Here is a 13,428-nt window from a genome sequence, read left to right on the forward strand (position 1 = left end):
ATTTTAGACCAAATATAGCTTGTGTAAAATTTGACATTGGTGATGGCCTTAGTCAATGCCAAATTCTACGTCCCGGACCCCCCATAAATTGAAAGCTGAAATTGTTAGATAGAAAAATGAATGGGGCCCCTTCTATATATTGAGAAAACACAAAATACTACGTTGTCATTGAATGATTCAATTAAAATATATTATTCCCTTCATTTTATATTAATTGAATTTTTGAGAAATTTTTTATTGTTTAAAATAATTAAATTATTTAAAGTTCAAGATAGATGTTTAAAACTTTTTATATTTGTCTTTTTATTTATGAAAATTTTATATTTTTTAGGAGATAAATCACACTATTTGTAAAGTTATATTTATGATTTTACAAATAGTAATAGTGGAAAGTATAGTTTAAATTATGTCCTTGAATATTTTTCTTAATATGTGTATTTTCCCTCACGAATTTACTTAATACAACAACAACAACAACCCAGTAAAATTCCATAACGTGGGGTCTGAAGAGGGTAAATTGTACGCAGACCTTATTCCTACCAAGGTAGGACGGCTGTTTCTGGAAAACCCTCGGCTCAATAAAGCATAAAAAGACGTTAGATAAAGCTAAGAAGTTAAGAGGTTAATAAGTTCAAAGCGATATGATAAGGCAAATAACGGGAGCGCTACAAATAAAATAGAGTAATCAAAGTACGAAAACTACGGAAAGTACTGAAAGTAATAGATAATAGCAGACATCAGAGAACAAGAAATTATAGTTTGCTAAAGCATCTACTAATACAATAGAATACCGTTACTATGTACTAGCCTTCTACCCTAATGTGGGTCCTCCACACCCTCCTATCTAAGGTCATGTCCTCGGTCAGCTGCAGCTGCGCCATGTTCTGTCTAATCACCTCTCCCCAATATTTCTTCGGCCTACCCCTAACTCTTCTGAAACCATCCACGGCCAACCTCTCACACCTCCGCATTGGGGCATTTGGGTCTCTCACACCTCCGCATTGGGGCATCTGGGTCTCTCCTCTTCACATGCCCAAACCATCTCAATTGCATTTTCCACATCTTGTCTTCCACTGAGGCCACTCCTACCTTATCCTGAATAGCCTCGTTCCTAATTCTGTCGCTCCTGATATGCCCACATATCAAAGTGTATAAATTAAAAGACATCATCAAAGTTTGCAATGATTTATACCAAGTATGCACCTTATATTTAAGTTGCTTTTGATAAGAAATATATTACTTTGAAATGAATTTTCCAGACAGATAGAGAAACAAAAAACTATAAAGAAGATGCTGACTTAATTCTAGTTCCAATAGTAAAACAAAAATAATAAAGTACTAAAGGAAGACTGACTTATTCCTAGAGTCTGTACCATATATACATAAAGACAATGTTGACATCATCCGATTTACGTCGGCTTAACATTGAGGCAGGGCAAATTTAAATGTTCAAAATAAGATACGTGAATATGTGATCTTTTTATAAAATTAAAGTATTTTGGATATATATATTTTTTAAGATTGATATAGTATTATTTGTTGATATCTCTGATTAGGAAGGTTGAATAATAAATACATTTTTTCCTTCTTTTGTTTAATAATGCACGCATTTTTTAAAAATCCTAAATTAGCCTCGGTGTAACTACTTTGCATCAACAATATCAAACTTGATAAGAGCAAGAGCAACCATAATAATTAATATATTCATCAAAAGTTATCAGTAGCTATAATTAATAATTAAAATGATCTTGAATTTTTGGAATCTCAAAGCAATAATGTGAAATAGTACTTCCTTCATCTCATGTTATTTATCCACATTTCTAAAAGTATTTCTCCCAAATTACTTGTTAATTTACAAAATTAAGATAAAGTTAATTAAAATTAGCCATTAAAAGTTAATTCTTTTGAAAGTACAACAAATGTTTAAAGTTCCTACATAAAATGTATTAAAAAGAGTTAAAAAAGTAATTTAGTAAAAATACCTTTTTTATCTATAATTTCTTAAGAGACGTGTAAAAAAAAAATTAGATAATTAATATAATTAATCATTAGCTACCACCTTAATAATTGTGAAGAAAGATTAATGTGTATAAAAAATGATATCAACCAATTTATAAGACTAATTTAATCAAATCACCTTTTCAGTTAATGTTTATTTAAGAGGCGTGTAAAATAAAAGTACTTACAAATAAAATAGACTAAAGTGAATATTTATTTATTGAACCAACAAACTTTGATTCTAGTTTTCGAGAAAGTTGTAAATAAACTATATCATAAGAAACATGAGTATACATGTTGAAAGTTACCCGGGAAAAAAAAAGAATAAAAGAACAAAAAAGAGCATCTTTAAAGTCTAACAAGCATTTTTGCCTCCAAAGTCTTGTCAGTCAGTGTGTATAACTTCAAATAAAATCCTAAAATTCTAGCTCCTGCATTATCTTGAATGACAAAATATATTTACGGTAAAAACTTAGTCACACCGATATTTACAATAAATGGACGAATGAATGACATATATCTTAACTTACACACCATAATTAATTAATACAACTATTCCTTGGTTCAACGAAAAAGGATGGACGCTTTCTCACGTGAAACGCAAGCATTGGGGCATCAACACACTATTGCATCGAATATGTAACTGAACTTCTTCACATTTTCCTTCATATTTATCTAGTTCATTGATTATAGGGAAAAAGCCGGGTATCACGATTCTAGTGAGCATCCTGGAAATTGCATGGAACTTTCTTCTTTCCTAGGTTATAAACGCAACTAATTCATGCACTGAATGCAACTCGATAAAATTCAATATTTAACAGCAGTAAAAAAAAAATTGTGTTTGTGCAAAGAAATCCTAATGGCTATACACACATCTAAGTACAGTGATACCATCATGTTTTTAAGCAATGAAAGGGACAGTTACCTTGGAAAACCACACAAGAGACTGCAGTTGGTTTTTAGAGCCATATATTTTGTGGCTTTCTTGAACAAGAAAAGGATTGATAGAAACACACTTGTCCTTTCCCAGGTGTTGCACGATCAGTCCCACATTATCGACATCAATGATCATGAGAAGCAACTTTTTCATGGAATAAACAAAGAAGCACTTGCCAAGTTGGTCAGAGAGAGAGACTTCAATGGTCTCCTTCAATTTGGAGGAGTGCAACAAGTCGTAGTAATTCTTGGATCAGACCTGAAAGAAGGCATAACAATGCATGAGAATGAACTCAAACAAAGGAAGGTAACTTTTGGTTCCAACATTTATGACAAGCCACCAGCCAAGAGTTTCTTGAGTTTTGTAGTTGAAGCGTTCAAAGACACCACCATTATCATCCTTCTGGTATGTGCTGTTTTGTCACTTGGCTTTGGGATTAAACAGCACGGGCCTAAGGAAGGATGGTATGATGGCGGAAGTATCATCGTTGCAGTTATTCTTGTCCTTGCAGTCTCTTCTATCAGTAACTTCAAACAAAGCAGACAGTTTCTGAAGCTTTCAGATGAGAGCAAGGATATAAAAGTGGAAGTAGTGAGAGATGGACGTAGACAGGAAGTATCAATCTTTGATATTGTTGTGGGTGATGTTGTCTGTCTCAAAATTGGCAATAAGATTCCAGCAGATGGACTCTTCTTGGATGGCCACTCGCTGCAAGTAGACGAGTCCAGCATGACAGGTAAATAGAGACAGACCTAGCTAGATATCATTTTCAGTATAAATAATGGATATAAATGAGAACCCCACCCACCCACCCACCCACCCACTCCCCCCAAAAAAGCAGTATAAATATTAAATTTTGAACCTATATTTTAAAGGATTTAGAACTTTGAACTCATTTTATTTATATTTTGGATCACTTCTGCAGGTGAAAGTGACCACATTCAAATCAACGAGACACAAAACCCCTTTTTGGTCTGCGGAACAAAGGTAATGGACGGATATGGACACATGCTTGTCACATCGGTAGGTGCAAACAATGCATGGGGTCAGATGATGTGCACAATAACAAATGACAAGAATGAGCAAACACCACTGCAAAATCGGTTAAATAAACTTACCAAATATATCGGGAATGTTGGTCTGTTGGTGGCTTTTCTTGTTCTAGTCACCTTAATGATCCGTTACTTCACGGGACATACTGAAAATGACAGTGGACAGAAGGAGTTTGTAGGTAGCAAAACCAAAGCAGATGATATAATGAATTCCTTGATTCGTATAATTGCGGCAGCAGTAACCATCATAGTGGTTGCAATTCCAGAAGGTTTGCCATTGGCTGTCACGCTAACCTTGGCATACTCTATGAGAAGAATGATGCTCGATCAAGCGATGGTCCGCAAACTATCTGCCTGTGAGACAATGGGATCAGCAACCACAATCTGCACAGACAAAACTGGTACTCTCACCTTAAACCAGATGCAGGTACATAACTCAAGGCGGATGCAGCCTTGTTTACTGGGTTCAAATGAACCCACAAGTTTCGCTACTGAGCATAAATATATGTTGAAAATTAGTAGTAAACTTTCAACAGATGTTACATTCTAAACTAATAATTTTAAAATTGCAATGAATTCAACAGTAAGAACTTGAGCATTAGAACTTGAACGTTGAACTCATTAAATTTAAATTCTGAATTCACCTTTGCAGGTAACTGAATTTTTGTTAGGAACAGAAATGATTATGACGACATCACAGATAGCACCTGATGTTGTTGAGTTGTTACAAGAGGCTGCTTGCTTGAATACTACTGGTGATGTTTATACAACACCTTCTGGTCCTCCAGAAATATGTGGAGGCCCTACTGAGAAAGCGATTCTATCATGGGCCGTGACCAGTGTACTAGTGAACTTTAATGAATTAAAGCAAAAGTATCGAATCCTCCATGTTGAAGTTTTCAATTCACAAAAGAAAAGAAGTGGGGTACTAGTAGCAAAAAATAGTACGGGAAAAGTTCATACACATTGGAAAGGTGCTGCTGAGATGATTCTAGCTATGTGCTCCACTTATTATGTCAAAAGTGGAATAGTTGCACCTATAGGTCATGAAGAAAGAAAAGAACTTGAGTTTAAAATTGAATATATGGCAAGCAAGAGCTTGCGATGTATTGCGTTTGCTTACAAAGAAAGCAATGCAGAAAGGCAAATTCTTGAAGAAACTGAACTAACCTTACTGGGTCTGGTGGGTCTGAAGGACCCATGTAGGCCTGGTGTTAAAGAGGCAGTAGAATCCTGCAGGGCTGCTGGTGTTAGCATCAAAATGATTACTGGGGACAATGTGTTTACAGCCAAATCAATAGCTTTTGAATGTGGAATACTCCAACCAGGTGAAGACTTGAATATTGCAGTAATTGAAGGACCAGCATTCAGGAATTATTCACAAGAAGAGAGAATGGAGATTGTCGAAAAAATACGAGTGATGGCAAGGTCTTCACCATTTGACAAGCTTTTGATGGTTGAATGCTTGAAGCAGAAAGGCCATGTTGTAGCGGTTACAGGCGATGGAACAAATGATGCTCCTGCACTAAAAGCAGCAGATATTGGACTTTCCATGGGGATCCAAGGCACAGAAGTCGCAAAGGAGAGCTCCGATATAGTTATCCTGGACGACAATTTCAATACAGTGGTCACAGTCTTGAAGTGGGGTAGGTGCGTGTATAACAACATTCAAAAGTTTATTCAATTTCAACTCACAGTAAATGTTGCTGCCCTTGTTATCAACTTTGTTGCTGCTGCTTCATCTGGAGAACTCCCTCTGACAGCAGTCCAACTTCTGTGGGTGAATCTCATAATGGATACTCTGGGGGCATTAGCTTTGGCAACTGAGCGACCCAGTAGCGATCTAATGAAGAAGAAACCAGTTGGACGAACTGAACCTCTGATAACTAGTGTGATGTGGAGGAATCTCCTTGCTCAAGCCTTGTATCAGGTTACAGTGCTATTGATCCTGCAGTTCAAAGGAAGTGCCATCTTTCATGTGAATAAGAAGGTAAAAAACACCTTGATCTTCAATACTTTTGTCCTCTGTCAAGTCTTCAACGAATTCAATGCAAGGAATTTGGAGAAGAAAAACATATTCCGTGGAATACTGAAGAACAGACTATTTGTTGGGATAGTGGGAGTGACAATAGCTCTCCAGGTAATTATGGTTGAATTCCTGAGGAGGTTTGCTGATACTGAAATGCTGAACTGGAAGCAATGGGCTGCATGCATAGGGATTTCATCATTGTCATGGCCTATCGGTTGGATTATAAAGTGCATTCGTGTATCCAACAAATGAAAATTTCGACCACTAAAGTTGCAGCAAAAGACACAAGAAACTTCAAGTAGCTCCTCTTTTTTATTTTTTTTCGTCCAATCTTTACATTATAATAGGTTAAATAGCTTGTCCTCTTTTTTGTTTTTAAATTTAAGCTTTTCTTTCATTTCTAAGTTTACTTCCTTGCAACTTAAATTTATCCACATGACAAGTTTCGGTAAGAGTGAAAAAGACAGGAACTGTTAGGAAGCTTACCAAATCTTGTCTTAAAAAAAGACTAATAATTGGCTCTAGGTCCACAATGTAAACTTTCCTAGGCTCACAACAGTTTTTCCATGGATATAATAATATACTAGGACCCAGAAGACTTGCAATCCAAAGTTGACAAGACTTTCTCAAAGTCAAAAACAAGGAAGACATGCTAATTCTTGTGGAGCACACTCGATTCTATACAAGAGGTTTTAGCTTAGAAATGAGATATCGTAGTAATTGCTTCCTTACCTTTATGTAATATGGAAACTAAGAGTAGCTAAAGGTAGTCAACAATCAAAGACAGCCTAAACAAAGAAAGTTCCATTAGATTTCAGAAGATATATTAATAATTTGTTTGACTAAGGAAGTTTGCAGTGATATTAATATAATTTGTAGCACCACGTCCATCCCAGTCATCCGTCTTAATTTATTTATTTTACTTTCAACAAAAAAAATTAAGAAGGACGACTCCTGAGATGGAGGAGTTGCTACGAGAACACTATGTGATAGGATACCAATGCACAAGTGGTGTCGGCATACTATCAGATTTCAGCTTGTATGTGGGTTTGGGGGGGGCTGTTCCAAATTATTTGTCTCAAATTGATGTTTTTTGTTTTATTTTCAAGCGCTGTCAGCTTATAATATACACACAGGCACACACACGTACAAGCATTATTTCAAAAATAATATTTTTTTTTCATACATACTTATTTGTGATTATTCCCAACAAAGTGTTGTCGCATGATAGCTCTAGTAGAAGTGTGTCTCTGACATAGTCTATCAAGTGAAAAACGAGTTGCATGAAAATGGTTGTGAATTATGATACCAGCAATTCATCTACAAATGAATGTCAGACCTCCAAGGCCCAAGATATTCACAATATAAATCCAATACAATGTGAATGTTAAGATGAAAGTGTAATCCTGCAAACGTGAAAGAAAAATCATCATATCTGCCCAAGGGTATTGGCAACATAAACTGATGCTTAAAAGATAAAAGAGAAAATTGTCTAAGATGATTGTGTCACATGCGACATATACTTGTTGTTATGTTTATATTTTCAAATTAAAGCCAGTGGGGTGCAGAGGGAAGTGAAACTCTACATTAGTTATAGTTTTGGAACTGAAATAAAGGGGAAATCACAAGAAAAAGCAGACCATGATTATTTATTGCAACCTTGAGTAACCCTAGATTGGAAAATGTTGAGTTTTGTATTAGAAGCTCTCCTACCCGTAAAATTGATCCACAAAAAGAAACAATAATTAAAGAATTTGTTGAATGAGAAGAAAAATCACCTAGGGTTCTGAAAGGCGACAATTATATATGACCCCATGCTTGCTCGCTCCAACATTGTGGGGACAAAGGAATACAAAAAGGGATTCTTTAAAGGGGGGGACATAGTTTGTACGGACTGTACTCTGATTGAGATTTAACAACGGAGCACTGTCGCAGGAAAACTCCATTTTTTTCCTTTTCAAAATAGAAAGAAGAAGAAGTAAAAATAAAAGCAGAATAATGTAACTTTTTTGGGTACAAATGATAAAAGCCAAAAATAAATACTCGTGAGTTTTGATACCTAACTATTTTTTCTGTTAAATGACCTTAAAAATGTTTTAACACTAGTAATGTGCTTGTTAAATTTCTTTTTAGGCAACATGTTGCCAAATAGCAATAACCCTAATTTATTTTTTTATTTTATAATTAAAGGGCTTAAACACAATTTTCCCTCTCAATTTGCATAATTTTACATATTTTTTTTCCAAACAACCTATGACACAAGTTAATTAGAAAATTCCATAGCTAGAAACCCCCAAAAGTGAAGTGACATGCACATTTACTCCACAAAAAAGAAAAAGAAAAACAGATTAAAGTTGTGAAATGGCTAAAATATGCCCAAATCCCTTATAACACCTTTTTTAAAAAGAAAAATATGACCTTTTCCTTTTCTTCCCAATACTTTGTTTAAGATCCATAAGTCCATAATCCAATGCACACAATAGTGATACAATAACACTTAGATCAAAACCACAAATTGATGCTTTACTGACCAAGTCCAGACTTAGGCCTAACAACTGTTTGATTACTCTACAAGTAATAACTCTAATTTAAAAAAAATATGGAGTAGCTAATATGATTTCCACTTTAGACTGAGATAAAAGACAAGCAGACAGATCCTTTATTCAAATATAGCAGTACAAAAAGAGAGGAATCATATGGCAATGGATTTAAGATGGAAAAAGAGAAGCAACAAGCTCAAGCCTGCACTTGCCATAGCACAGCATTGATCATTTGGTTGGTGGTGGTGTAATGGAAAACTTGTATGATGTCTTATAAAGAAACTCGCCAATTCTCTGCCCTGCCACTTCACCTACGGGCACTGCATCAGAAAGCTCTTTTACGTCTTCTTCTGTGAGCTTCACTCTCACAGAACCTATGTTATCATGAAGATTTTTTATCTTTGTTGTACCTATAATAAGAGAGAAGAGGCTAACTCAGTATTCACAAAATCATGTCTTTAAGAGATCAAAGCACAATTTGTAACAGCATCTAATTTCTTGAGGCAGAAACAGGAAATGTTGCACATTTTTCTCTTTTAGATTTTATAATGGCATAGAGACTCTAAATCTTCTGGTTAAAAAAGCATCAAGTGACTGCTACTTCTAGTCTCACAGATTGATGGCATTGCTTTTCTTTCCAATTGTAGTTGTTTTTCTTATTTCTTTCCTTACAAGTACTCTAAGATCATCTTTGTATTAGTGCACCTATGAGAAGAATTGCTTACCAGGAATAGGTACAATATCACCCCCTTGATGAAGGACCCACGAAATAGCAAGTTGAGCCGGAGAGCATCCATGCTTCTTGGCTATTCCTTCAATACGAAAATATATAGATTTGTTCTTTTCAAAGTTCTCTCCAGTAAACCTAGGGTGTGTAGCCTGATATAGAGTAAACGAATCCAGAATCATAAGAGCATGAAAAATGGATTTAATACAAAAAATATTACTCTATAATAATGAAACATCGAAAGAATTTAAAGTAAAATAAACAACGGTTAGTTTTCTTACCAAAAAGCTGTTGGCGGGCAGGCTTTCAACAACTACTTTTCCAGCAAAAAGCCCACGTCCAACAGGGCTATATGGAACAATCCCAATTCCAAGCTCCCTAGCAGATAAAGATAGAATGAGAGTACTGAAAAGTAAAGTGAAAATTTCTCTGCACACCATCCATTAACTTTCTGTTTAGTGGTTCACAATTCTAATTGAGGTACAAAAGGAAAACAAGAAAAATGATTAATAAATATCTAGCGGGAGTGTGCCTTTTTCAGTTAGATAGTACTCCAAACTATACTAACTAGTAGAAAGTCCAGATGTGTGTCCTATATTTGATTTCAAGGTTCTTTTCTTCTTTTCCAAAATCTGTAATAGAGTGTAGAGAAACCTGCAAACTGGAATTATGTCATCCTCAATGTCACGCGTCCATAGAGAATACTCCTGCTGTACAGCAGTGATAGGATGAACTGCATGTGCTCTCCTTATTGTCTCCGGGTGAGCTTCAGACAGGCCAATATACTTTATTTTACCTTCTTCAACTAATATTTTAAGTTCTCCCATCTGTAACACACCTCACCACAATTAGAAATAGTTGAGAGAGAAGTGCTTCATGCGAAAAATAAAAGCAAGATTCTTAATTAGGAATGCAAATTAATATTATGAGCACTAAGGGACCAAAATTGAACCATATATAGGCAGATCACTTACTGTTTCCTCAATGGGCACTGTTGTGTCTATGCGGTGCACATAGTAGAGATCAATGTAGTCCACTTGTAGGCATTTTAAGCTAGCTTCACAGCAGGAACGGACATATTCAGGAGTTCCTTTCACTGTAATCTTAGTTGGTTCGATCTTATAAATACCGAACTTTGTTGCAAGCTGTATTTTTTCTCGAGGCAATTGCTTTAATGCCTGAAACAGCGAAATTCTTCGATGAATTACCGACAACTCAAGAAAACTCAAGGAGCTATTTAACAGAATGGTAATGGGTGTCCTGACATTCCATAACCTCATATAGTACATGAGCCGAAGATGAAGAACGTAATTCAAAATCTTTTTTTCAGTCCAACATTTGCCATTATACACTCTTTTTTTCCGCATTAACATTTCCATTCCATTTTCATTTTCCGCCAATTTAAGATATGCTAGATGGAAAAACAAAATTTCTTCAACACTATATATTCTCTTTTTGTTTAATCAGGTAAAGTATTTCATTAATAATAACAAGGCCAACCTGGCCGTAAACAAGTGGTATACCCCCAAAAAAAAAAAAACTACAACGCAATTCTCTATATATTCTTCTATTGTGGAAAATATGACTGAGTTAATAATTCTAGCAACAAGTTTGTAGAAACTTCTCTTTTTCATATGCAATCAGTCGGTGCTTAAAAGACTGAAAAGATCCTCACGTGTCTCATAGAATGGTCCAGCTATAAGATGAGGACATTGCCACTGATAGGAAATTTATCTGATGAAGAATGAAAAAAGTGGCAATGTCCTCATCTTATAGCTGGACCATTCTTTTTAAGGTCATACACCAAAAAGATCCTCACGTGTCTCATAGAGACTGTAATTATGGAGGAGACCGGTTCACCATTTAGACAAGGCATATGGAATTTTTCAGGAAAAGAAAAAGTTTTCTATGTATAATCATACCACATTTTATGTGTTCATCAGATAGTGTAATACTAGCAGCCTCAACAAGTGATAGCTTGTATGGACACAAAGTTTAGCTGAAGTTGAATGGCTAACAAGTAACGAAAACAGTTGCAATAAGATAATTTTAAACTAAACCTAGTGAAGATGAGGAGATTTCAAGTACTTTCCCCATTCATGCCTCTTCCCCCTTCACCCTATTCTCTTTTTCGTAGGAGTGCTCATGCAACATGGTGGTTTTACCCAATGAACTTCTATTAATGATGTATCTTATATGTTCATTGTTTTATCATGTTAAGATGATTCCAGAATTATCAAGCTGGAAAAATAAAGAAGACCATCTTGTACTCCACTTTCTTTGTTTTGCTTACACAAAAGTGTAATGGATGTTTCTGCTAAGAAAAATGCATCATTTGATGATCATGATACGTGTGAAACCAATTGTCTAAGTTACCTTCCCGACCAAGCATTCATTCGCATGATCCATGCCATAAACGTCTGCTGTGTCAAAAAATGTGACTCCTTTACTAAAAGCCTCCTTGATTATTGCAATCCCTTCCTCCTCAGGAACAGGAGTATTATAGACTCCAGTGAGCCCCATACAGCCGAAACCTAATTTAGAGACCTAGAAACAAAGGTCCAAGTGCTGTGAATGACCATTACATCAAAATTATATGAACACTACCTAACGAAATAAACAGTATTGCAAAAAGGAAGTAACAGCTAAAAAGCAGATTACTGTATCCATTTTGGAAAGGGTAGAGCGTCCTTCTTCGTTGAGAGTAAAATTTATCTATTACATTCACAGAAAGAAGTCCATGAAATTTAGCTTCTGATCGAAATCGCAAGTGATTGCAATTTCGTTTAAACAACAAATCTAGCAACGGATCAGTATTTCAGAAGGATTCCATGGGTTTAGAATCCATGGCTTTCAACTAAAACCATAAATAGTACACATACATATAAAGACACACACATATATATATGCATAAAACAAGTAAAGATACATGTTAGATAAGCCTTTGACTCATACTCTCAACCCATATCCGCGGCGTTGAAATCTTAGATGATACAATGGCAAGGGTAGATCTAATGTATAACTTATGGGTTCACCTAACCCAATCACTTTGGCTCGAACCTTTTATATGTGTTAAACAATAACATACACGGTGTAGTTCCACAAGTGGGGTCTGAGTAGGTTGGTGTGTACCAATCTTACACTTACCTTGTGAGGGTAGAGACGCAATTTATTTTTATGTGTTAAAAACTCACTAAATAAATACAAATAAGTGTATAACTTATGGGTAAATCTGAACCCAACGGCTTTGGCTCAAACCTTTTATTTTAAAAAACACCAATTGAGATAGCAATGTTGATGCCTTAAGAGCTCTGAGTAGCGTCATTTATTCCAAAAATAGATATTCATACCATGGGATTAACATACGATGTTCAAATTACAGAAAAATATTACTTTGTTATCTTCTTCAGAATTCCCACAAATTAAGAACACAACCAATGTGTAAAAACCAGACGAAATCGAAGTACTCTAAAATTAAACCTACTTCCAATACAAAAAGACAAAATCATTACTGACGAAATGCGACATCGTCCAAAAAAAATGTATCATATTGATTGAAGTTTTTACCTCAAGTCCTTGGCTTCCGAGCTTTACTCTAGGCATCTCAACTGCGTCCGCCATTGCTCAAATGGAAAAATAATGTTTTTCTTCTTTTTGGGGCACTAAAATTGAGCAAATTTATATATATATAGCCTGCGTGAGGAGAGCGATTTGGTGAGCACGGGTGGATTGTGTCACCAACAACAACAATTGTGCTGTAATTTTCACAACTTCCTACTTTGAATTTTCTCTCTTACTTTTATCTCACTTTAATTTTCTTTTTTTTTCCCTGCTAATTACAACTTTGAAAAAATGTTAAATACGGTAAAACCTCTCTAAATTAATATTTTCCATATCATAAAATATTATTATTTTGTAGAGATATTATTCAATATATATTTATATTTATTAATTTAATGAGTGTTTTCAAAATTTAATGGAGGTTAATTATAATTAAATTGTTCGGAGAATGAAACCTCGAGGAATTTAAATGAACCCTCTTGATGTCGGCTAGGCTTCAATATTATTTCCAATATTTTATCACTAAAGGAATTGTGTCAAGGCATAACTTTGTGAATTCTGAAATTAAAGTGATGCATTTTTTG

The 13,428-nt window shown here is 35.1% G+C and overlaps 2 protein-coding genes and 1 long non-coding RNA gene across 3 annotated transcripts; 1 reads left to right on the top strand and 2 right to left on the bottom strand.

Annotated features, from left to right (window-relative positions):
* Positions 1 to 2,745: 2,745 nt before the first annotated feature.
* Positions 2,746 to 6,420, top strand: LOC129886322 (putative calcium-transporting ATPase 13, plasma membrane-type). The gene is made up of 3 exons (XM_055960969.1): positions 2,746 to 3,671; positions 3,861 to 4,414; positions 4,640 to 6,420. Exons 1-3 carry the CDS (start codon positions 2,789 to 2,791, stop codon positions 6,266 to 6,268), a joined length of 3,066 nt encoding a protein of 1,021 aa, XP_055816944.1. The 5' UTR covers positions 2,746 to 2,788; the 3' UTR covers positions 6,269 to 6,420.
* On the bottom strand, positions 6,103 to 7,828 carry LOC129886323 (uncharacterized). Its single transcript, XR_008766194.1, has 3 exons — positions 7,795 to 7,828; positions 7,207 to 7,422; positions 6,103 to 6,191 (listed from the first exon to the last, which is right to left on the bottom strand). It is a non-coding gene; the product is annotated as an uncharacterized LOC129886323 (long non-coding RNA).
* Positions 7,829 to 8,521: 693 nt separating this feature from the next.
* On the bottom strand, positions 8,522 to 13,033 carry LOC129886324 (perakine reductase-like). Its single transcript, XM_055960970.1, has 7 exons — positions 12,851 to 13,033; positions 11,660 to 11,830; positions 10,258 to 10,461; positions 9,938 to 10,110; positions 9,565 to 9,661; positions 9,282 to 9,435; positions 8,522 to 8,966 (listed from the first exon to the last, which is right to left on the bottom strand). Exons 1-7 carry the CDS (start codon positions 12,902 to 12,904, stop codon positions 8,785 to 8,787), a joined length of 1,035 nt encoding a protein of 344 aa, XP_055816945.1. The 5' UTR covers positions 12,905 to 13,033; the 3' UTR covers positions 8,522 to 8,784.
* Between the last annotated feature and the right edge of the window lie 395 nt (positions 13,034 to 13,428).

This window comes from Solanum dulcamara, chromosome 4 (genome assembly GCF_947179165.1).
Source record: "Solanum dulcamara chromosome 4, daSolDulc1.2, whole genome shotgun sequence".
Taxonomy (NCBI): Eukaryota; Viridiplantae; Streptophyta; class Magnoliopsida; order Solanales; family Solanaceae; genus Solanum; species Solanum dulcamara.

Bases quoted from the DNA above. Each gene is read 5' to 3' on its own strand.
- LOC129886322 (XM_055960969.1), top strand. From the start codon at position 2,789: ATGCAACTCGATAAAATTCAATATTTAACAGCAGTAAAAAAAAAATTG. The intron at 3,672-3,860 runs GTAAATAGAGAC...TCACTTCTGCAG, and splicing joins AGACGAGTCCAGCATGACAG to GTGAAAGTGACCACATTCAA. The intron at 4,415-4,639 runs GTACATAACTCA...TCACCTTTGCAG, and splicing joins TCACCTTAAACCAGATGCAG to GTAACTGAATTTTTGTTAGG.
- LOC129886324 (XM_055960970.1), bottom strand. From the start codon at position 12,904: ATGGCGGACGCAGTTGAGATGCCTAGAGTAAAGCTCGGAAGCCAAGGA. The intron at 11,831-12,850 runs GTAAAAACTTCA...CTTTGTTTCTAG, and splicing joins TCGGAAGCCAAGGACTTGAG to GTCTCTAAATTAGGTTTCGG. The intron at 9,436-9,564 runs GTAAGAAAACTA...ACTCTATATCAG, and splicing joins TGCCCGCCAACAGCTTTTTG to GCTACACACCCTAGGTTTAC.